Below are 23156 nucleotides of genomic sequence, written 5' to 3'. Positions count from 1 at the left end.
GTCCAGAAGAATTTTATAGACTAACATACCTATAAGATTTATGATCCAGCATGTCAAAGTTATAGAGAAGATGGACAACGTTATGATTTAAAAACTTACCAGTATCCTGCTAGATACTGGTAGAAACCTTTGAATGTTTTGCCCACCTGAAGATTTACTTCACCAGCCTTGCCACCTAAAAGCCTAATTAGGGGAGTGAATTTGAGGACTTTTTCAGTTATGGGACAGGAAGAAGTATCAATGGACTGCAAGTATGGTGATGTAACCTCACTTTAACTCCATTGAGAACTACCATTTACCCTGCTGCAGTGGAAGATGGGGACTTAATCTCACCATGCATAGATCCTGTGAATGAATGACGTGGCTGTGCAGGCGAAACCATGCATCTTTAATAGTTGCCATTTTCCTCTTAACTGTTTACTTTTACCTGTTGCATTGTCTAAACTGTAAATTAAAAGGTAAACAATAATGTTAATATGCAAATTACTTTTATGTAAGCAAAAACTATTATCCTTTTTGTAAATAAGTTTCCTTTTAAAAAAAAAAAAATGAATAAGATGGGAAACAAATAAAATCCTTTCCTGAGTAATGTTAAATCTAAACCATTTTGTATGTTGCATCACATGATGCTTTATTTACCTTATCTTTGCATTTCCCTTTTTTGGTAAAAATGTTTAATTTATTTACAGGCTAGCGAAAAGACTGGATTTTGTGGCATCGGTGTCCCAGAACATTCCTGTGCAAGGGATGCACTCTCCTCAGGGTGTAGTGAAGATGATACTGTAGGAAATACAACACTGGACCTTGCTGATTTTTAGTTGAATTCTAAAGTACTTTTTTTTTGTTTAATAATGAAGAACTCCACGATATGATAACCACCCATTTCCAGAAGCTTTCATTTTTTGAGTTCAGAGATTAAAATCCTTTCATACGAAGTCAGTATATTTACAAGATGGCTATAATGTATGTGACCCCAGCAGAGGCTTTAAGAATGTGCACAAGGCAAGTGGCATTGTTTGCTCTTTTAATACCAATACCATAATACCAACTATCACACAGCACAAAATGTCTTAAACTTTCTCTTAACCGCTTGAGTACCAGATTGGGGCAATGGCCATTTTGTACCAGTGACATTTTGAAATGGCTCCCAACGGCTTCTTCAAACGTCAACACCCCCCTCCCCTGCTCCATGCATCACAATTTAGCACTAAAAGGATATTAAAGCTCTCAAGAAGTAAACCACATACATTCACTTTAAACTTCACCATTTTGCTATGTTACATAAAAAACAGTAATGTGATAGAATGTCTATAGAATTTGGTCTGAAAAGTTGTTTTGGTAATTTATTATAGGCTTTGATTATAGGAAGGGGGTGTATATTGTGCTGTATGACTGATTACATGCCACACAGTTGGCTATATGCTGCTTTAATGACGCTTTAATTACATTCTTGCCTCAATCAAAAGTGAAAATTGGTTTAGATTTAAAAAAAAAAAAAGCAGGTGCACACCCTTTTAAAGTAAAACAGATTCTAAGATGCACGGTTTTTGTTTTTTTTCGTAATCATGTGTTCCTATTTATTTATGCACATTAAATTATCCTCTTTTATGGCTTGGATACTCGGTCAGTGAGATGCTTTCTGGTAGCAACTCTGTTCTGATCTACCTCCAGAATGTTTTTATATTTCCCTCCCGACTTAGTGTGTAAAATAAATATAAGTAAAATAAAGTTAAAGGAGGGTCTGCAGTATGACCACAGCAAGAATGCAAAGGAATAGGAATTCAAATGCAGGGATCTCACTAGTGAAGTCGCAAAAGATATAAGAAGCCGTCGGGTTAATCCTCAAACATATTGAAATTTGTTTTGGGTGGACTGAAATTTGTAATTTCTCAAAGCACTGATCTTGATAACAGTGAAACTAGCTATTTTTACATTAATAAAGTGTGTAGACCCCATTTCATTTAATAAACCGATTAATATTCATATGACTGCACTAGATTTGCACTAAAGCACTCTTCAAATGGTTTATTTGTAGGAAGATTTAAAAAAATCATGCTAAGCGAAACACAAAGCCTGCCATTGCTGATTTCAGTTTAAAATGACTAGTTTTCTGTCATTCTACTGTATTAACTACATTACTGGCCTGGAACATGCATGCAGAAGGCAAAGTCGCAATCCCTGATCTGCCTGTTTGTTGTAAGTTAGGTACTCAAAAATGACTAGCTTTTTTTAAAATCAAAATGACAGGTAACTAGCATTTTCATAGGGCAACTAGTATTTCCATCAATGGAAGCTCCTATATATCTGTTGCTTTGTTTCCTTTTAGAGATAAATTTTTATCATGTTCTTGCATTTGTTTACCTTGAAAGATTTATAATTGATTTTATGAGTGGCAGTAGAAAATTGTGTTTTTCAGATAATCCTACCTCTACCGAATGTAACTGTTAAACTAGGCTAACCCTCTCTCTTGTGATTTCAGTACAATGCACTATAATGTGTGGACATTTTATTTTTATTCCCTACCATTGTATATGCGTGGATTTTTAAATAAAAAAAATTTCCTTAAGCACCAAATTTATTTTCATGACTATATTTACTTCCAAATTTAAGAGGTTTTTTTTTTGGTCTGGTAGGAAACTGCTGACCTTTCCTTCTATCAAAGGTGGTTGAAAACTCAGCAGTTTACAAAAATAGAAAGGACTGCAAGGGCTAGGACAGTGGTAATGATGGGTGATTTTAACTAACCTGAAATTAATTGGCACTGCTGCAACAGTAAAATGGTGGAAATGTATAAATGTATTGCAAGTCAATTTTATGGTCCACTATAGAAGCACACATTAGAAATAGTGCTCTGTTCAACCTGTAATTCTCAAACAAAGCGGAGCTTATTACAAATGTTTTACGTAAGAAAATCTAGGTAACTGTGACCATAATAGGATTTCATCTTGTTTCGTTTCTAAACTGGCACATACTGGAAAAATATAACGCAATTTAAGAAACCAATGCTGAGGGCTGCTTGCCAAGACTAAAGCTGGCCATACACTGTATTTTCTATTTTATTTTTTAATTTGTTCAACTTGCGAGCTCTACAAAAATAGAAGATAATCCTCTATCAACACTTAGGAGCTTTGATCATGGAATCTCCCGCTGTCTTTGCATCCTGTCAACAGATGCTGTAAGAATACCCGAACAGAGCTGGCAGATGACTGGCTTTGTTCAAAGATATATTTTTTTTTTCTTATAGATTCTTAACCAAGATTTTCAAACCGTTATAAAGGAAAGACCAACGCAAATAGAGCATGAACGTAATCACACAAGTTCAAACAGGTAATGAAAACATTTTAAAAAAAGAGACAAGAGACCTCCACCATGTCTCTACTCTAAGAATCTAACTGGAGTGTTGAAAGTGCAAGTATTGCTAATTGGGGGCCTGAGCCAGTACTAGGGAAATGGTAGAGAGTAGAATGGAAGTAGGCAGGTGAGTGGATGAGCATGAGGGAAAGAGGAGAAGAAAAAAAAAAAGCAACAGTGGTACAGGAGGGGAAAAAAGGTAATGGGAAGGGGGTTAGATGAGGTTGTGGAAGGGCAGGGATAAGGGTGCCAGAACAGTGGGATCTCATGAACTGATCAAAATTCCATATTCTTCAGTCATTACAAACTCAGACCAGTAGAACCACGTTGATAATTTGGCTACGGTCCCCTTGAGAGAGAGCTGGTAAGGTCCTCCCATGTGTTTAATATCATTGACCCTCGCAAACCGGTAACGGAAAGTGGGGGTGATGTTTGTTTCCACATGAAGGAAATACAACCCCATGCTGCATTCACATAGTGAGTGAGAATGGAATGTTTATATGCCTTCAAGAGTGGTGGTTGTGGTGCAGCAGAAAAAAGGTGGGGTCCATTGGAGGCACTTGAAGAAAGATGGGCTGCATCGTTGAGTCGCCAGAAGAAAGCCATTACTACGCAAATGCTACATTTGGAGAGGAGTCAACAAGGCCTTTGATGAAAAGTACACCATTCCTACTGTGAAACACAGAGGTCGATCGCTGGTGTTTTGGGGATGTGTGAGCTACAAAGGACCAGGAAAGTTGGTCAGAATTGATGGCACGATGGATGCAGTATGTTATCAAAAGATACGGGAGGACAATTTGCATGCATCAGCCCGGAAGCTGCGCATGGGACGTACTTGGACATTCCAACATGACAATGATCCTAAACACTAGGCCAAGTTGACCTGTCATTGGCTACAGCAGAATAAAGTGACGGTTCTGGAGTGGCCATCTGTCTCCTGACCTCAATATCATTGAGCCACTCTGGGGAGATCTCAAACGTGCAGTTCATGCAAGACAGCCCAAAAATGTACAGGAGCTGGAGGCTTTTTGCCAGGAAGAATGGGCAGCTTTACCATCTGAGAAGATAAAGATCCTCATCCACAAAAGACTTCAAGCTGTCATTGATGTTAAAGGGGGCAACACACCTTAAGAACTGAGGTATGTAAACTTTTGATCAGGGTCATTTGGGTAGTTTCTGTTGTCATTATGATTTGAAAGAGTAAACACAGCTGATTGATAATAAATGGCTTCAGCCAAACACTACCCATGAGTGACAGGTTTTCATGTTATCATTCATAATCTCTGAAAAATGGCCAGGAAATCATAAATTCTGCCAGGGTATGTAAACTTATGAGCACAAGTGTATCTAGAGAATGGGGCAAGGGAGTCTCACCAATTAGGAAGTGTAAGTATACCAGCATAGCTGACCAGAGTGCAAAAACGGAAGCACACTGTAATCTTCATGGAAAATCCAAGATATTCTATAGTGTACCATCAAAAGGCCCCACATACAATCCCTAGGTATAGACACTAGTCTGTGATGCCCCCGAGGGACCAGCTAACCATCCGAACTGTTGCAGAAAACCCAAAGGTAACAAATAACCATGCAAACCTCATTCTAAGCGGTACAAAGAGCAGTAACATGGCAAGGCATAACTGCAAAAAAAAACAGGAAGAACCAAGGATCATCCTAACGTAGGTAATATGGGAAGACTGGTTGAATACCCAGAATCCAGGTAGTGCCGAGGAGTTGGAGCTATATATGGTTGAACAGAGCCTCTGCGAAAGCACAACACGAGCTAGCATTGTCCCTTAAAGAATGGAGAGAGGCACTTGGAAAGGCTGTGGGACTGTCCCCGGCAGATCCAGAGTGCTGAACTTGTACCAAGTCAGAGGCATGGTAGCTGGAACGTCATGGCTTAAGAGCATTGGAATCCTCTCCAGGGAAGAAGCACAGCCAGTCAGGCACTTGAAGTGGAGCAACATCCAGAAAGGAGCAGAGTCCTAGGACATTCTTGGTGGATTTGACTATTAACGTGTCTCCCTCTTTACTATCAATTTGGTGGATGGGCAGGATTTGGAGGACGGAGGAGAGATCGTCTCAGGGTGTTTCGGGAGCGATCCTGCAGCACTTGAATAAAAGCACCATTAAACTCAACCAGTCGCTTTTGCCATGCTTTGGGAAGGATTTCCTCCTTCAAGGTAAAGTAGTGCACCTGACAGATGACATCTCGAGGACTGAATGAGTCAGAGAAGCGAGGGCCCAGGGCTCTGTGTACCCTGTCTAGGAGGATGCCAGCAGGGGCTGTCTCTTCCAGCAGGTTACTCAAGAGCCCCTGTATGGTGGCACGGAGATGAGGCCGGAGTCGCCTCCAGAATTACCCCAAATACGGAGGTTCTTTCAGCTGTTGCCGTCCTCCAGGTCTTCTATTTGCAGCTGTAGCATGGCCGGGTGAGCAGGGAGCTTCACAGTAGATTGTTCAAGCTTATGTAGTCTGGCTCCCAAAGTAGAGCAGGAAGCTGACACCGCAGCGAGCTCCATGCAGTGATCTTGAATCTCGTCTAACATTGCGTAGGTCCTGTTGCATAGCGAGTTACTAGGGATTCAGATTTAGTGTGGAGATATTTGAGAGGATTACGAAATTCCGATAGAACACAAGTCCATGGGAGCAACAGCAACTCAGCCACGAAGTGGTAGGCCACTTAAAATGACAGAGCTTGGTCAGCGCATGCTGAAGTGCACATTGCACAGAAGTCGCCAACTGTCTGCAGTGTCAATAGCTACAGACCTCCAAACTTCATGTGGCTTTCAGATTGGCACAACAACAGTGCGCAGAGAGCTTCATGGGATGGGTTTCCATGGCCGAGCAGCTGCATCCAAGCCTTACATCACCAAGTGCAATGCCAAGAGTCGGATGCAGTGGTGTAAAGCATGCCGCCACTGGACCCTAGAGAAGAGAAGTGTTCTCTGGAGTGACAAATCACGCTTATCTGTCTGGCAATCCGATGGACGTGCCTGGGTTTAGCGGTTGGCAGGAGAACGGTACTTGCCATGACTGCATTGTGCCAAGTGTAAAGTTTGGTGGAGGGCCACTGTAAAATTCCCCTGCTCTCCTTGGGGACTTTCACTGGAATGGTCTCTGAACTGCACAATCTTCCCAGTGCAAACAATCATGTCCAGAGAAGGGAGTAAGAAACGTAGAACATTAATTTTATTGTGGGGATGTAGCCCAATAAATAAAAATGAAAAAATTTCTTTTTTTGGATAACACGATTCTGGTATTGACATCCTATACTGAAGAGGCCTACAGTTCGATAAAGATTGCAGGTTATTGTTTCCCCCACTAAAGAAGTGATATACAGATCTGTCTGCTGTCAGTTTACATCATTGGAGGACATCTGTGAGCGATTGGAGCTGAGGGCCCCTTCCGCTGGTTAAGAAGGGAATTGCCTGATTTGACCTTTTTGTTGGGGTTCATCAATAAGGTGAGCACCCCTATATCTGGTGTGGTGCATTTGGTGAAGGAATAAGAAATATTAATCACTATTGCTATATATGGACATTTTCAGAGTTATGAACATGTACAGACATTGTGGCTATTCTTCATTATTGTGCACTGACAACCTAGAGTAAGCATGTGTATATCAGGTGTCCCAACAGGTGATATGCAATATGCTTGTTCCACAATGTCGGAACTATTCAGCACTAAAGAAGAAACTGTAAGGCTTAGACTTAGCACTATACATAGTGTAACATGGGCATACTGGAAGCCATTTTGTTCTTTCTGTTCTGTAATATAAAGATGAATTTACGTTCATGGTTCATTAGGTGAAGTTAGTTCATAAGCGTGGTTCAAGACAAAAGACTATAACATCAGCCATTCTCAGACCCTTGCAGCATAGATTCCCAGGTAATAAATGTTGGGGTCTAGTTGGACCAAACAACAAGATAAAAGTCTGACATTGGTACCAGTCTGGAAGATTGGTGATGCTATGTCTCGAGTGTAACAAAGAACTATTCACCATTTTTGTTTTCTTCTTTTAAAGTTATGAATAGACGTTCAAATTGAAAGTTACCTATAACATAGTATATTGTATAATTACTTGAAAGGTATATTTGAAACAATTTCAATTGTATTAATATTATTGTATGAGATACACTGAGTGGCCAGATTATTATGACCACCCCATCAGTACTTCGTTGGGCCACAGGATAACTCCACGAGATGACTTTGTTGGGCTGCCTCGTGACTCCACGAGATGTTGAAAGGTGATGCGAGGAATCTGATACTGTACTGTTGCCCTTCTGTTGTCTTGTACCAGTCTTGCCACTCTCCGTTCTGCCCTAACATTGACCAGTCGCTGACCGCCACAATCCGCACGTTCAGACCCAGATTTTCGTGCGACAGTTTTTTGTTACCCAATGGTATACACTTTGAAATGGCAATATGTAATGTGTTCCTGAAGCAGTCCCACATTTGGTCTGAGTTTAGGTTGTGAAATGAGTTATCCCATTTTATTTCCCCCACTAGTTTGCGCAACTTATCGAAGTCTTTAAACACTTTAACAATGAGCCCCTCTTGAGCATTTAACAAATTCTCCTGTTTTGCTGATACTCGCTCCATGGCTCGCGCCAACAATCATCCCATATTCGAAGGCTGTAAAATCGCGTTGTTTACCCATATCTTCAGAAAAAAATCACTTCTACTGTCGTGGTAAACAACCTGCTTCCCTATTTATAATGGTCTGGCCCTCTAGCGACTTCAGCGTGAAATTATAGCTAATTACAGCTAATTTGCCTACAAACGTCAGGTGGTCATAATAATCTGGCCACTCAGTGTACAAATATTTGCTGAATTAAGTAATTGTGTTTTTTAACGTAATATTTAATATATATTGGTTTTACTTACTGGCATGTATTCAGGACCAGATTTTCTCTCCCTGCTGCCCCAAGGCCAGATTCTTCAATGCGCCCCCCTTAGCGGGGGCAGCAGAGAGAGTTAATTTTTTATAACAGAAATCACCAGCATTCAGTAGGTAATGTTCAAAAAGTAACGTCCGTTTATTTGGACAAATCGTCATACACATCGCATTAGCCAAAACCCGGCTACCGCGATATGTATGATGATCGGTCCGAATAAATGGACGTTACTGTTTGAACATTGCTTACTGCTGGTGATTCCTGTTTTCTACTAGGTAAAAGGGGAAGACTGCTCTCCCCTTTCACTGTTTACACAGAGCGGCAGCGTTAGTTTTAACCCTGTCGCTCTGCTCCCCGATCTCCATCCTGAAGCCGCCAGCGAGGAGAGGACAGAATCAGGAGGACGGAGCCAGCATGGAGAGAGGTAGGTGCAGGGGGGCGGCCGGACATCACCAAGATCACTTGTAAACAAACAAGTGGCTTCCCCACACTACATTTAGCCCTGCTTGTGCAATGTAAATGTAGAAACAAATTACCGCCCGGCGCCCAGAACTGCATGTCCCAGGCGTCCGGAGATTTCAAATCGCTGCCGCCTCTCTGCTCCCTGCCGCCTCAAAGGCCGGGCCTCGGTGGCCTTGTAGGGAATCCGGCCCTGCGTATATTAAACTCTGATATTCACATTACAAATGTTTATATCGATTACATTATATTGTCTGTAAACAGTAAGAAGGATCTAAATTAACTAAACTCTCAGTTCACAAATGACCTCATCCTCTGTGTACGTAGAAAGATTTTTTTCTTATTTTTTTCTATGCCTCATTGTTTTAAGGAGATAGATGTTTATATAATGTCTGGAAATAGACAAGTAACTAGCTATCTCTTAAATTGATGCTTCTTCACCCAGCTCAGGTAGGTCAGAAAGGTAATCTCATGACATGTTACAGAAATGTTAAATTCCAAAATTATTCCTAGAACAATATTGCCTATTTCAGGTAATTGCGGATATAATTTGGAGTAAGGGGATCTGGGCAGTGACGTCATAATGGAAAAAATTTGGGGTGATAAAAGTTAGAAGTTTGGGTAGAGGGGGGCTGAAACAAAGATGCTGAGACTAGAACAAGCGGAGAGGGGCCTGAAACAAAGCCAGGAAGAGAGCCTGAACATCTGACAAAGAACACCTGTCCCTAATTTGACTAAAGAATTTCCAGATTCTGAGAAACTGAGACCAAAGAATTTCCAGATTAGTGGTAAAGTATAATTTTGCCTGTACCTGTAAGCAATTTGTGCTAGCCATATATATTTGATTGAACCATTTAGTCTAACCATTCAGTGATATATAATGTTAGTATTGGAATTGAATTGGAGAAATTTTAACTGCAGTAAAACATATCCATTTAAATTTTGGGATCTCAATTTTGCAAAGCTAATTTTTGCTTCTAGTTAACCCCTTCGTGACTGACGACGTACAGTGTACGTCGCCAGCATCGAGGCTGTTTAAACAGACCCCTGTCTTACACCCCCGCCGTGCTTCCCAGGCTCCGTTGCCCCTCCTACAGGCCCGGGACCGGCGTCCTTGGTGTCCGCGAGGAGCTGCGGAGGAGGTCATTCATCACTTCCGGTCCCTGGGCTGTCAGTTCTCCCAGCTATAAGCTATTGAAGTGCGATCTGCTATTGAAGTGCGATTTCTAGTGTACAGGTGACACTGGGGGTCTTTTGGACCCCCAGCATCACCTTAAAGAGTACCTGTCACCACCATCTGCTATCATATGGGGTGGGGGGGGGGCTTGTAACCCATCGGGTGCGCCTACGTATGAAAACGACGAACGCGCTACACATGTTGGGTATCACCGCGCACGCCGGAGTGAGAGCAATAATTCTAGGGCCAGTATTTTGCGGTATCTCTAAATTGATGACCTGTGGGGGCTTTTAACCCTTTCGCTGCCTAGGACGTACGGTACTCGGACCTACAAAAGTGCTTCCAGCTGGCCAGCTCAGTATGCCGTACGGACCTGGCATTTACAGTTCTACTAGATTTAGTCAGATTTGCATGCAAGTGGCCGGAGCCAACCGTGAGATGACGGCTGGCTCTGCTAAGCTATCAGTAGCAGGTTCCAGCTTTGTAGCAGGTTTCAGTAGTAGCCGTTCCAGCTTTGGCTTTCACCTCGACTCAGTCGAGCCGAAGCATATGCTTTCGGCTCGACTGAGCCGCTCGGCCAACTTCGGGAGCTGTACGGGCTCAAGTGAATAGCCCGTACAGCAGCCCTTCAGTTCTACTCAACCGAAGGGGTCCTGGGGCCGAAGCTAGCCGAAGGATCAGCCGAAGCTATGGCTAGATCCTTCGGCAGCTTTGTGAATAACCCCCATAGTACTATGTGTCCCCAGTTATGAATGAACAGGCTGTGATTTACATCACAGCCTGTTCATTCATGAATTTCTGAATGGGGAGTAGCACTCCCTATGGAGGCTTCTCCCCATTCATAAACTGCTTGATAGTAAATATTTTACTATCAGCAGTTTCTGAATGGAATGGGAAGCCTCTGTACTGAGTGCTTCCCATTCATTGAGTGCTGAGGCTGCAGAAAAATAAATTGAGGATTTGGTGTCCTCAATTTCTTTTTCTATTTCAAAAGGGAAATGTCAGGGGTCTGTTTAGACCCCAGAGATTTCACCGTAGCCCCCCCAACAGTAAAAAAAATAAATACAAAATTATTAAAAAATAAATAAAAAATGTTAAAAAAATTAAAATAAAAAAATGTAAAACAAAATAAAATTATTTAAAAAAAATAAAAAATGTGTAAAAAAAAAAAAAATAATAAAAAAAAGCACAACCCCTCCCTCCCCCCACATAACACACACATATTGTGGTGCACACCATGCACATGCGCTGCAGTGCGTTGTTAGAACGCATCGCAGTGCATGATCTTTTTTATTTATTTTTTTTCTTTAAAAAAAAACATTAAATTAACTGTGGCAGCGCATGGCAAAGCTTTGTGACTCATTGCCATGCGTTGTGATACCTTGTGTTGCAATTAATATACACCTGTATCATTTTATCACAACACAAACACCAAAACAATTTTTTTACATAAGTCGATTATTTACAGTTTTGCATACCTCCATTTTTTTACCTTTTCGCAAAAAGGCGCAATTACAAATTTGCTAATATTTGTTATTTATTAACTCAATACAGTTTTATCTTTTAGATTTAGTCAAAAAATATTTTTTTTTGTGCACGGATACTGATTTTGGTGTGTTTTAACAATTGAATTGTGTATTTTTATCGGTTTAATATTAATTTGAGAAACATTTGCGCAATTATCGCGGGGCCTACAAATTTAGTATCACCATCTTTTTATTCTACCGGGCCTGCGCTTTCAGAAAATATATGGTTTGGGGGGTCTTTTACAAACGCTAGCAACGCAGCAGTTGAAAATCAAATCAATAGGAAAAAATTGCAGAAAATTAAAAAATGGCTTGGCCAGCTGATTTGAAAAATGTTCCGGAGGGCTTGGCAGCGAAAGGGTTATAGCGTCTTCTATGGACTTTTTGGGGGTACTGCAGTTATTTGCCGTTTCACGGACGAACGCAATTTGTAAACTGGGTATGTTGGGTATCGTTTTACTCGTTGTAACCTCATCTTTTATATTCATTAAAAAAATTGGTATTTTATTGTGTTCTGGGGCATTTAATTAAATTTGTCACTAAATTGTGGGATTTAATAACGAGTTGCGCTAATATTGCGAGCATTGTGATCTTAATGTGTTTATACAAAATGAGCATTATTAATTATTTATAGACCCTAATTAATGGTTTATTGAACAGAAGTTGAAATCTGCTTAGCAACCTACCTTTAAATATGTGATTACAGCACAGATGGGATCCCATAACATTTTTTTTTGCTGATTTTGAGGTCTTGACCTTGAAAAGGTTGCTCACCATTACCATAGAACATCGCACACAAGTTGCAATAAAACAGTTTTTTTTTTATTAGAAGCGAAATCCAGAGATCTTGCATTTAAATATCAATTAATAATACAATGGGCTGATTTAAGAATCTGTAATTTCTAAAGTCAAGGAAACGCTCAAACACTATCTTTAGTCATACCCCTATAAATATGTGCAGCTAATACAGAGGGCCTCTACAATGTAATCGCTTGTGCTTTATAATTTTATCAGTGGTTGTGACTTTAGCACAATTAGGGTGCAGTAGCAAACTGTGGTATACATTTGGGTTTAGTTTTAAACACAAATCTTTAATACTGGTGATCAGAAAGGCACTTAGTGTATGAATGATTAAAAAATAAAGTTCTTGCGCAATAAACAAATATAATAGTTGGCCCATTTGATCATAAAATGACGTAGAATACGTGGAAATTTACGTATTTCTTTGTGTCAGCCTGTGGAAAGTGGAGGGATACTCTTATTACAATAGTCCCAAATGTTTTGCATCTTACCATCAGCCATTTTAAATTGTTCAGTCTCTGTTGTGGTTTTAACACTGCAGAGAAACAGACCAATAGCATCAATAGGTGATATAAAGTTAAGCACGCCATTGTTTTTATTGCAAATGGAGGGCCAAACTTTTGTCCTCTTTGATGTTACGTGTCTACTGGTGGCTGCTTCTCGTAAAGCACTGAGACAGCTGATGTGAAGAAGGCAGATGATCTTCCACATGGGTACTGTGCTGCAGTAATTGGGCGCCATCTTGGTGCAAGTGCGCTAGAAAGAATTCACTTCACTGCCAGAGAGGCCTGGAACACTGTCACAGGCGACTCCGGAACTGAAGGGGATAAAATTGTGATACAGTCCAGAGGCACATGAGGTGACAGAGTAGGATTATTCGCTTGCTTTAGTTCCATTGTAGTCTATGTCTCGAATATCTGCATCTTCTTCAGCTCCATCAGCTGCGCTTTCTACTGTTCTCCTGTTCCCTGTGGATCTTCGAGGAGGGGCAAATGATGCTGGCTCATTACCCCGTCTGCCAGGCAAAAGAAAAGATGGTTAGTTTGCTTGACAGATTTTTAAACATGTATTATTGCTGGAGCACAGAAAAAAAACAAGCATGTTTATTTCCCTGTCACTAGCATTGATTGTTAAATAATGATATTGAGGATATGATATTTAAAGGACAGTCAGACATTTCATTTTTTTATATACATCAGAATTTCACTGACCAGCAGAAAAGTTAGTATTAATTTTAGATTAACATATTTCACATATTTATGGTGCTGTGTATCCTAATAATGTTCAATAAAATGATTTGCACCCATGAAGGCATTTTTTAACTCTGCCATGTTTGCCAAATGACTGCACTGATCAGAGATCAGCCATCAAAAAGTGCATTATATTTTGACTGTGTGTAACCTTAGCTGGATAGGCTCGCTCAATAACTCTCAGATGTTTTTTTTTTTCTGAATTGTAGTCTTAAAGGGGTTAAGTCTTTTCCCCATAGTTCTCCTTAGGGTAACGGGAGGACACGAACTAGCATCCTCCCGTCACCCTAGGCTCCGTATACCACGAGCTGTAGCTCGCGGTATACTGAGACGCCGCAGCTGAAGCGGATTCCGACAATTGTGCCGGGATCCGCTCAGCTGCGTGACTGACAGCTGGCTCTGCCTATCTAGAGGCAGAGCCAGCTGTACCCACCCCCTCCCCCGTCGGCTAGAACTATGAAGTGAGTGAAAAGCACTCACCTCATAGTTCTCCTTTTAAGTTTCAAAGATTTTTCCTTCTAGTCTATGAGCAGTGCTACTGTTTAGAAAACAGTGTTTATGTTCAGCATTTGTCATACTTCCCTGAATTTCTTGTACTTTACAGTATCTCCGATTGGCCTGATAATGCATCATTTGTGGCTGCTATTGTAAATTATAACCATTATCGGTAGAGTGGCATCATTGTTACTAAATGACGTTAATGTATATTAACATTTTCAGTGATCAGTAAAATGTCCTTTTTTTTAAAGATGACATCTCCTTTAAGTATTTTGATCCATAAATAAAGGGAAAAAAAATACACTTATTCACATTACGTATTTTCTGTAATATGACAGATGTGGATTAGTAAAAGTAAATAAACTATAATTTAGTTCTATAAGTTAAGTTCCAAAGATAATTTTCTGCATGCAATTTGTATTTTATTACAGCCATGTTACAGAGTTGACCATGCAAAGGTGTCCCCAATGCAGTTAATAGTATACAATAAGTTGGATATACCTTTACAAATCAAACATATACTATATTTTTTTTTTTACACTGGTTTAAAGTCAACATCTAATGTGTCTAGGATTAATTTATCAATGTTTGCAATTTTTTCCAGGTCACATTTTTTTTAGGCAGTGTATTTTATTGAAAACTAAAGATTTGGCTTTGTTTGGAGCCATCCAAGCAGAACCCAGAGAAAATCTTTCCTATATGAAGCTAGATCACAGTTTTGTAGCGCATACACATCTCGAAGAAGTGACATGCACGTCCTCCGTGCATGCTATCATTTCCCAGCAGTGGAAAAATCGCCGGATTTGATTCCTCCTGTTTACAGCTAAATCAGGCAAATATAAAAACAACATTTATTTCAGATAGGTATGAATAAGAGAGAACTTTAAATATATATTTTTTTTACACAGAACATACATTTTTACTAAATCATTCTTTATACCAGCCTCCTGTAATCCTCTAAAACATCTTCAAGTGTGAGGATCAGCACTTTGAATCAATTGGTTCTCTATTGCTTTGCACAGGTCTGTCAGTCAACAATCTGAACATGCTTACACGAGGGATTACCTCATTATTGTGCTGCTTGTCCTTGAATGTCCTGTCACCGAATGGAAGCAAGTTGGTGGTCAAGTTGTTTTGCTTAACTGCAGTAGATAGGTCTAGAGAAAAGATCTGGCTATGCTGTCTGGCAGGGGTGATTTCATTACAAGACTAGCTATACACAGTTATAATTGCCTGGCAGTTAGCTCAGCACACGCATATGCATTTCAGTTGTGCGTGTTGATGTTTGCCTGATGTTTAGCATTAAATGTCAAACTACAGGTATTTGTAATAGTAATCTGACTCGTGAACTACTGCACATTCAACAGTCATTTTCTTGGTTACAGCTCCTCTTTTACCAGTAGAGTCTAGAACCTCTGAAATCTTGAGAGTGGAGGGTTTTTACTTCAAGCTAGAAAAAAAAACGGGTACTGCACATGGTTTTAAGGGGCTGCCACTGCTGACTTTTCTTTTAAGTTGCATGCTTAAAGGCTGGCCTCCATACCTTTAATTCAGTACTTAATATGTCACTTACCTGAAAAAAGCATGTGTATATCAGGTGTTCCAAGCTATGATGCACTCAAGATACAACCAAATGAAGGAGGACAGCTCTGAAACATGCAATGCATGTCAGCAATAGTTGTGGCTGGGAGGCTGAAGTAGAAAGGGTAGGCCAGGCCTTGCTTTGTTGAGGGTAATAATAACAGGTCTGATTGTTAGTGCCCCTTATACCCCAGTCCATCATGAACATTCTGTGTGCACACAGCCTCCAATTTTTATTTGTCATAAGCAAGGGGCTATTACATTGCCAATATCATTGCAGGTATATGTGTGGGGCCTGCAAAAATGCAAGATTCATGGTTATGAGCACTACTCATTGCAGTTTTCAAAAATGAAACTTTTCACAGCACATACTAATGTGACAAGATGTTGTAGTTGCACTTAGAAGAGCTTTTAAAGGTGTGTTAAATTTGGCTCTACTCACTTCCAGCAGTTTGAACGTATTTCTGCATAATTTTAATGAGCCATGCAAAGTATTAACAGAATACTTTACATAGTGACTGGAGTTGTCCTTTAAGGCATGGGTTCTACATGGAAGGCCTACCCAAAACTGGCTTCTTTTCAGGTGGTATTTTCCTGAGTGGCACACTGTGGTCTATAAATTGTTTTTGTTGCTCTGTTACAGAATACACTGCACGCATGTAACGAGCATAATAAATGCAAGCACTCTCAATTTTACTTATTATGAAGGTACAAAGTGTAATGTTACTTTGCAAAGTGCTTTAATGCATTGCAGCAAACCTGGATTACACTTTTAAATCAAACAATGAAATGTGCTTGCTTGCTGTGGGTTACTACACTTGCCCATCACCATTGCCCTGCCTTATTCATCGCTCCAGAAACCATAGAAATGTTGCCATTTCCATGTGAACAATTTTCAGTTGTAAATTTATAAATTTTCATTTAATTTGGTTTCAAAGAAAATGTCATTATTTAAGACATTGGCAATGATTTACTAAAGCAGCATTGCATGTTTACTTTGCACTGTGAATGTTAATTTAGCTTAGTGAATAAGGTACATTTAAGTAACAATTCACGATACACAGTTTACACAATCGTGCAAGGAAACGTTTTTTGTTTTTTTTAGTAAGATTTTTTAGATTTTTGCTTGTACATGATTGTCCGATTTAAATCAGCACAGCTTCAACTCATACATTAAGCTAGGTGAAAATTCACTTTGCAAAGAGAACAGTCTAGATTTATTTGATAAATCAACAGCACTATTATTGAGCTTATTTAGAAACATGGTGCAAATAATATAATGTTGCTTATGTAATATGCTTTTAAAGAAGCTTGTAAAGGTGATAAAGAATGTCAGTTGTTCTCACAATTTATATGTGGTGCAGTACAGCAATCCACCTTTTGGTTATGGTAGTCTTTTATCGAGTTGATTAAACTAGAACTAGATTCAAATAAATTCCATTTAATCTAGACTAAAGTGCTCATTATCATGCATGATTTAGACAATCGAGAATGGCAATAGAGAGACTGACTTGGTTCGTTAGTTTAGTGCAGTATGATTTAAGAAATATGTTTGTATATGTGGAGGATGTTAGTTTCCAGACTATACATCTTCCCTTATGTATTAGATTTGTATCCATACATAGATGTCCAAGCCTTCAGGTTTTTGCAGAAAAGTGTGGTTGTTTAAAGACACATTGCATGCTTCATAACAGAAAACCTTTATACCATTTTGTTCTCAATCTGGTTTATTTTTTTTTTCTTTAAGCTTTACTGGTCCTTGCTCCAACCAAAATAAAATATTTTTTATTGTTTAGTGGGATAATTCAAATACAGAGACATACAATGTGAATTTAAAATAAAGATTAAGGTGGAAACTGATACACCTGTCTAGAAGGAGTTGCAAAAATTGAAGGCATTGGTACCTGCTTAGTCATTGCGTAGTGTCCTGTGTCCCTCTGAAACAGAAAGTCTACAGCTGTTATACTAGCTGCATTCATTCAGTTTTATTCACCTTCCCTTTATGCAATTAAAGTAGAGAAAATATGACTTTTTAAACAATTTCACAAACTGACCACACACTGGCTAACCTGTCCGTCCATTAAGTGGCCAGCATCAAATCTTTTCAAATCTAGTAACATGTGACTGAATTATGTTTTTCAGACCTGCCTACAATTCCCAAATGTTGTGCATACTGTATATCACAGTTAACTTCACATATGCACAGCTACCTGGATAGACAGCTTAAAACATGAACAAGTGGTGGGAACACTTTCAAAAGGCATTACTTGCTTGTTCTATGTTCATATGTGGTGACTAATCTTGCCAGATTTACTACCTGTAACAGTCAATAAGTCAATTAATTGAATTGGCTGTATGTTTGTACTAGTCACCTTTTAAATTGAAAAATAAATAGTATTTTTGGTTAAAGGGTTTTAAATGATCTAGCTGGCTACAAGATATATTGGGCCTGTTCATTGTTCTAGGGTTGGTGGAGCACTAAAACAGTGGCATAAAGACTACATAAATAGATACTAACAGGAGGATTCTTTTTCCAACTGTTAAGTTTTGAACAATAGCGCAATATAAATAAAAAGTTAAATTTTAATTCACCTAAAAAAAAAGAATGTATTGTCTATTTTTATATTCCCACAGTCATACATTTTATTATCCTTCATATTTAGTAAATTAGGACATGCTTCTCCCTTTCCCTTTTTCAAGTAAACCTGTGGCCAGGGTTGACATTTGAGTAAATTTTTTTTAACAAACCCTGAGCTGTAAAACAAGACTCACTGACCTAGAGTATGTAGGTGCAGGCACTGTGAAGCAAATCAACCCCAACTTTTTCAACTAAAACAGTGACATTGTTCTCTTAACCAGCTGCGCTCTAAGCAGTGATTTGGCAGCCTTTCAGCCTTCCAGTTTCTAACACACTGGTCAATTCAGGTCTGGAGAACAGTGTGCTCCACCCAAGTGCAAGAGGCTCCAGGGAGTTTAAACACCAGAACTGCCAGTTGTCAATAACAGTCATAAATTGAATTGATCATCTCCTGGGCTTAAAACTGATGCTCGCTTAGAGCACTCTGTAGCAGGACATAATGTTCATCCAGCTCTGTCCCACCTCTTCCTATCACTGCAGTAGTGATCTAATGATGCTATAAACAGCAGATTTGTCCAAGTTAAAGGAAGGGCACTTTTATTCTAATATCTTATTAATACTTAATAACTAGTAATTACACATTCATAAAAACTATTGCTAAGCTATTGTGTTGCCATCTAGTTCAGCATTTCTCAACCTATTTGCAGTCATGGCACCTTTTAAAAGTATGCAGAATCTTGCAGCACCCCAGTTTAAAATGTAAAAAGCACAAATGTAAAAAAATTACGTAGGGTCCCCACTCCCCAAAATCAATATCAAACCCTTATCCTAGACTGGGGTTTGGTATAGCTATTTAGGGAGGATGCCAGGCGGAAAAAAACCCAAAAACAAAACAGATGATGTGGAGTTTCCCCCCTTTACATCAGAGTCCCTACCCTTAGCAAAAATGTTATGGCACCCCTGAAAAAGCCAGAAGAGACTCCAAGGTACCACAGCACACTGGTTGAGAATGGCTGATCTGGATATTTTAGAAAGTGGCCCCTTTATTTAGTAAGTTGACCACCACTGCTCTATTGTAGACACAATGCAGGGGCTCTGGTAGGGTGAAGCACATTGAGTTGCTGAGAGTGCTAACTTACCTTCACTGTGTTTGCTTTACATTTTTAGGATGCATTGCTCCACAGTGGCTGCAGCCAATTATTTTAAAGCTTATTTACTAGTTAATCTCTAGTCTGGTGTTTTCTCTGTCTGGAATGTTTTTGTCTCATTTCTTCTTCGCTATTTAGGACTCTGCCCTCACTATCCAGGGCTGGTCCATCCACCTGAGTAAATAAGTTCTGGCTCTAGCATTTCAGTCTCTGTCTTTTCTCGCAATTGGTTTGGGCCTTTTTTCCTCTTGTTCTGATTTGACCTGTATTGGCTTTGACTTTTGATCCTGTCATCTTTCCAGTGTTGGCTTTGGTATCTGATTCTATATGTTTGGATGTTTATCCGTTTTCTCCTGGTTATGATTCCATCTGTTCCTGTCTGTATGCTGTGTACTTTTAATGCAAAAGTGACCCATACAAGGGACTTGTATTTAGAAATTTAACACAGCTCTTTTATTGTCCTCATAAATAAATTGCAGTGATACACAGAACTCCAAGTACCTATGTTTTGGACTCTAAAAGGTCCTTTTGACAAGTTTGGAGTCTTCAAGTAACACTTGCTGCATTTATGGAAAAAAACAAAGAGCTATTTTAATTTTCTAAATACAAATCCCTTCTGCAGGTAATTTTAGCAGATGGATTGTGACCCATAATGTGCTGATAAAGGGAATAACCAGTGCACAAGTTAAATCAAGCAAAAATATGTAAATAATTTAAAAAATATTGAATATATATATTTTTTCTAAATATATTTGAATATGGGGGCAGCCATATTTGCTATTTAAAATAACAACAAAGGCACATTTAGAAATGTTTAGTAATGGCAATCTACAAACAGATACTTATTGAGAATTGCAGGCTTTTTATTCTTTGCATACCTTATTTCTCTTTTCTGTCCCAGTCTTCTGTAGCATTTTTTAAATTAATTATTTAATTAATTATTAAGGGCAGATTAATCCATCTCCCTTTACTTCCTGGAACTCTGGAACTAGGACATGTGACCATGCACATCATCTCAGGGGAGGAAAATGCCTTTCCTTGAGATCTCGTGAGATTACATATGAGATTTCCCAGCAATGTACTACTGATGTAATCTTTCCAGGATGCATTGCTTGGGCACAATTACATAATTTAAGCCAAAGTGGACCAGGAAGTGGATGAACTTTATTTGTAAGAAAATAAAAACATGTTTGTTTAACTAATGAATGTAATATGATTTTATATCAACATGCAGAGCTGCACGCTTATGTGATTGTGTCAAACCACCAGCTTGTTGGAGAGGTCATAATGGAGTCTTGTACTATGGCATCCCAATTCTAAATGATTAGTTTTGAGTACGGATGCACTGATACTAATATTGGTATCGGTGCCGATACCGAGTATTTGAGCGGGTACTCGTACTCGCTCAAATGCTCCGGTACCTTTCCCGATACTGGAACTTCCGGTGAGAGAAACATTTCCTCTGACTGGCAGTGCCGTAGGGGAACATGGAGCTGGCTTCCCGGGCAATCAGGAAGCCAGGCAGCAAGTAATGACCCCCCTCCTGGCTTCCTGATTGGCCGGAAGCTGGTTCCACGCTGATTGGCTGGGAAGCCGGCTTTCTGGCCAATCCTCCACATCGAAGCCAGCCGGACAGCCGGCTTCTTGCTGATTGGCCAGGCAGACAGCTCTCCAGTCAATCAGGAAGCCCGGTGGCAAGTCATTATTTGCCGCCCGTCTTCCTGATTGACCCGGGAAGCAGGTTTCCCGGCCAATCACAATGGAACTGGCCAAACAACATGGAGCTGGCTTCCTGGACAATCGGGAAGCCAGGTGGGATGTCGGACAGATCTCGGTATCAGTGTGTACCGAAAGCAAAATATCAGTACTCGATACTGAAAAACTGGTATCGGTGCATCCCTAGTTTTGAGCAGACCAAAACTTTATCTTCAAATATAAAGTATATCCCACAGGGTGCTGCATGTAGTGTATTTAGCCAAACATCAACTGAATTACTTAAAATAGCAAATGTTCTGGCTGTTTAGGGACAATAAAAGCCTTTACAGATTTCCTTTGATATTTCCTTGAGGTTAAAGAGGTAAATAGGGATCATAAAAGCTAATTTGACTGCAGCATCTAGAGGCAATTGCAGAAACATCATGGAATATAATCTGTCATTTCTCATAGATTAGCTCTGATAACTGTATCTCACCTGAGTTTGCTCTTGAGCCCACTGAGCTCTCTGGTCAGTAAATCATTACTTTCCGTTGCCTCATCCAGCTCTCTCTGTATTTTTCTCCGGGCAGCATTGAGACGCTGTGTTTCTTCCTCAGCCTCCTCCAGTTGCCGTTTTAGTTGCTTCTGTTTGACAATTCCCTTTTCAGCCTTGAATGAATATGGAGAAACTATTTTGGTTAAGAGGAGGTAGGCTAAAAAGACTATCTATAAATATAACAACATTTAGCAGTATTGTTCTTAGAGCCCAATTCAAGACAATTTTTTTCTAGCATAGAGTGGGAAATGCTCATAAATTCTGTTTTGGCAGATTTTAATTGATTGTGTGCCCATAAAGGAGATGTATCTTGTCTTCTTGTTCTGTCTGGCACCTATCACCTGTAAAAAAAATGAGGGGAAAGCTTCCTGGGGACACAGACATCAATAAAATCCTGACTGAGATATTAAACCTTCCTGGCTCCACTAGAAAATGTGGTTTTCATTCAGCTTCTATTTTGTCTGATCAAGTAAATGGGAAATGGGGAGATTCTCTCTCTCTTTACATTCTGTCACATTGAGTCCATATTTGCAATTTTTTTTCTCAAACAGCAATGAAAGGATGACAGAAGTGCTAACCCATTCCAAACTATCCAACAGAAAAAAAAACTTCTGGCTGCAGTTGGATTTTCAAACAGATATTTACATGTCAACACTTTCTTACAAGTTCAAAAGTAAAAGAATGTTTCTTCATTTAAAGCTAAAAGCCGGAGAACTTTACAGAAGAGACTTTGAGGGACTGGTCTCACAAGTAGAAGGAACCTTCAGGATCAAGGAATAAGGTAGGTATTACACCTTATTCCTCAACCCCTAGACCTTTGTAATTCCCTAGGTTCAGCTATAAGGATACTGGCCAGAACAAATTCATGTCACTATTGCCAGTTGTGCAGAACCATTGATTTATACCACAGATATAGACTAATATGCAGGGTAATGTACAGCTGTTTTTGGCAAGCTAGCACTCATCAGTTCCAAGACAGAACCATGGTGTAAAATAGGTAAATAGTTATTTGAGAAGGGAGGAGTTTACCTGGTCCTTGTGCTGCTCAGCCTGTTTCCTCTCGTCTTCAACTTGTAGAAGAGCCTCTTTAAGCTTTTTGTCTTTCTGTTTCAAAGATTTGGCCTGTACCTGTTTGTCTCTGTAGTTTTCAAAACAAATCAATTGGTTAAGTGTGGGAGGTATGAAAATGTTTGCACTAACTGTTGAAGATTGAAGTGAAAATAAAATATAGAAAATAAAGGGATATTTGTACTTAAGTCCTTTTCATTAGTTCATCACGGAACACAGCAGACCGCTGGATATACACATCTGCCTTTAGGAGAAGGACACAAAGTAAGCAGTAGGCATTGCTGATCCCTTTGGGCTATACCCTCCTGCACAGCCAGCACAAATCAGGAATAGCCAGCAGTCAGAAAAGTAAACCCCGGCAACCTTAGGGACCTGAAACTTTAACTCTGGCAACAGGCTTGTCAACTATGAATTGCCCAAGTCCCTCAATGAATTACTGAAGAATAAGGCTTCAGGTGAGTACAAAAAGTGTTAATTGAGGAACAAAACAGACCGCTAGGGTTTCCAAAAGCTGTTCCAACTAAGGGGAGGGGAAAAATTCTCCTGCGAATTTCACATCATGTAAC

At 39.6% G+C, this 23156-nt stretch overlaps 2 protein-coding genes across 5 annotated transcripts in view; one reads left to right on the top strand and one right to left on the bottom strand.

Annotated features, from left to right (window-relative positions):
- NDE1 (nudE neurodevelopment protein 1) overlaps window positions 1-825 on the top strand; it is a 45471-nt gene extending 44646 nt beyond the window's left edge. For both annotated transcript variants that reach the window (XM_018564210.1, XM_018564212.1), the window contains exon 8: window positions 690-825. In XM_018564210.1, the coding sequence (XP_018419712.1) occupies window positions 690-786 (97 nt within the window). In that variant the 3' untranslated portion in view covers window positions 787-825. The remainder of the gene's footprint in view (window positions 1-689) is intronic.
- Window positions 826-12215: 11390 nt separating this feature from the next.
- MYH11 (myosin heavy chain 11) overlaps window positions 12216-23156 on the bottom strand; it is a 111725-nt gene continuing 100784 nt past the window's right edge. For 2 of the 3 annotated variants that reach the window (XM_018564214.1, XM_018564215.1), the window contains 3 exons: window positions 22552-22660; window positions 21463-21635; window positions 12216-13231 (listed from right to left, as the gene is read on the bottom strand). In XM_018564214.1, the coding sequence (XP_018419716.1) occupies window positions 13090-13231; window positions 21463-21635; window positions 22552-22660 (424 nt within the window). In that variant the 3' untranslated portion in view covers window positions 12216-13089. Of the gene's footprint in view, window positions 13232-17456; window positions 17483-21462; window positions 21636-22551; window positions 22661-23156 lie in introns of those variants that run through there. The other variant, XM_018564216.1, reaches the window with a different exon arrangement.

This window comes from Nanorana parkeri, unplaced genomic scaffold, assembly GCF_000935625.1.
Source record: "Nanorana parkeri isolate BGI_ZX_2015 unplaced genomic scaffold, ASM93562v1 scaffold736, whole genome shotgun sequence".
Taxonomy (NCBI): domain Eukaryota; kingdom Metazoa; phylum Chordata; class Amphibia; order Anura; family Dicroglossidae; genus Nanorana; species Nanorana parkeri.
This window is presented reverse-complemented; position numbering and strand designations above follow the sequence as displayed.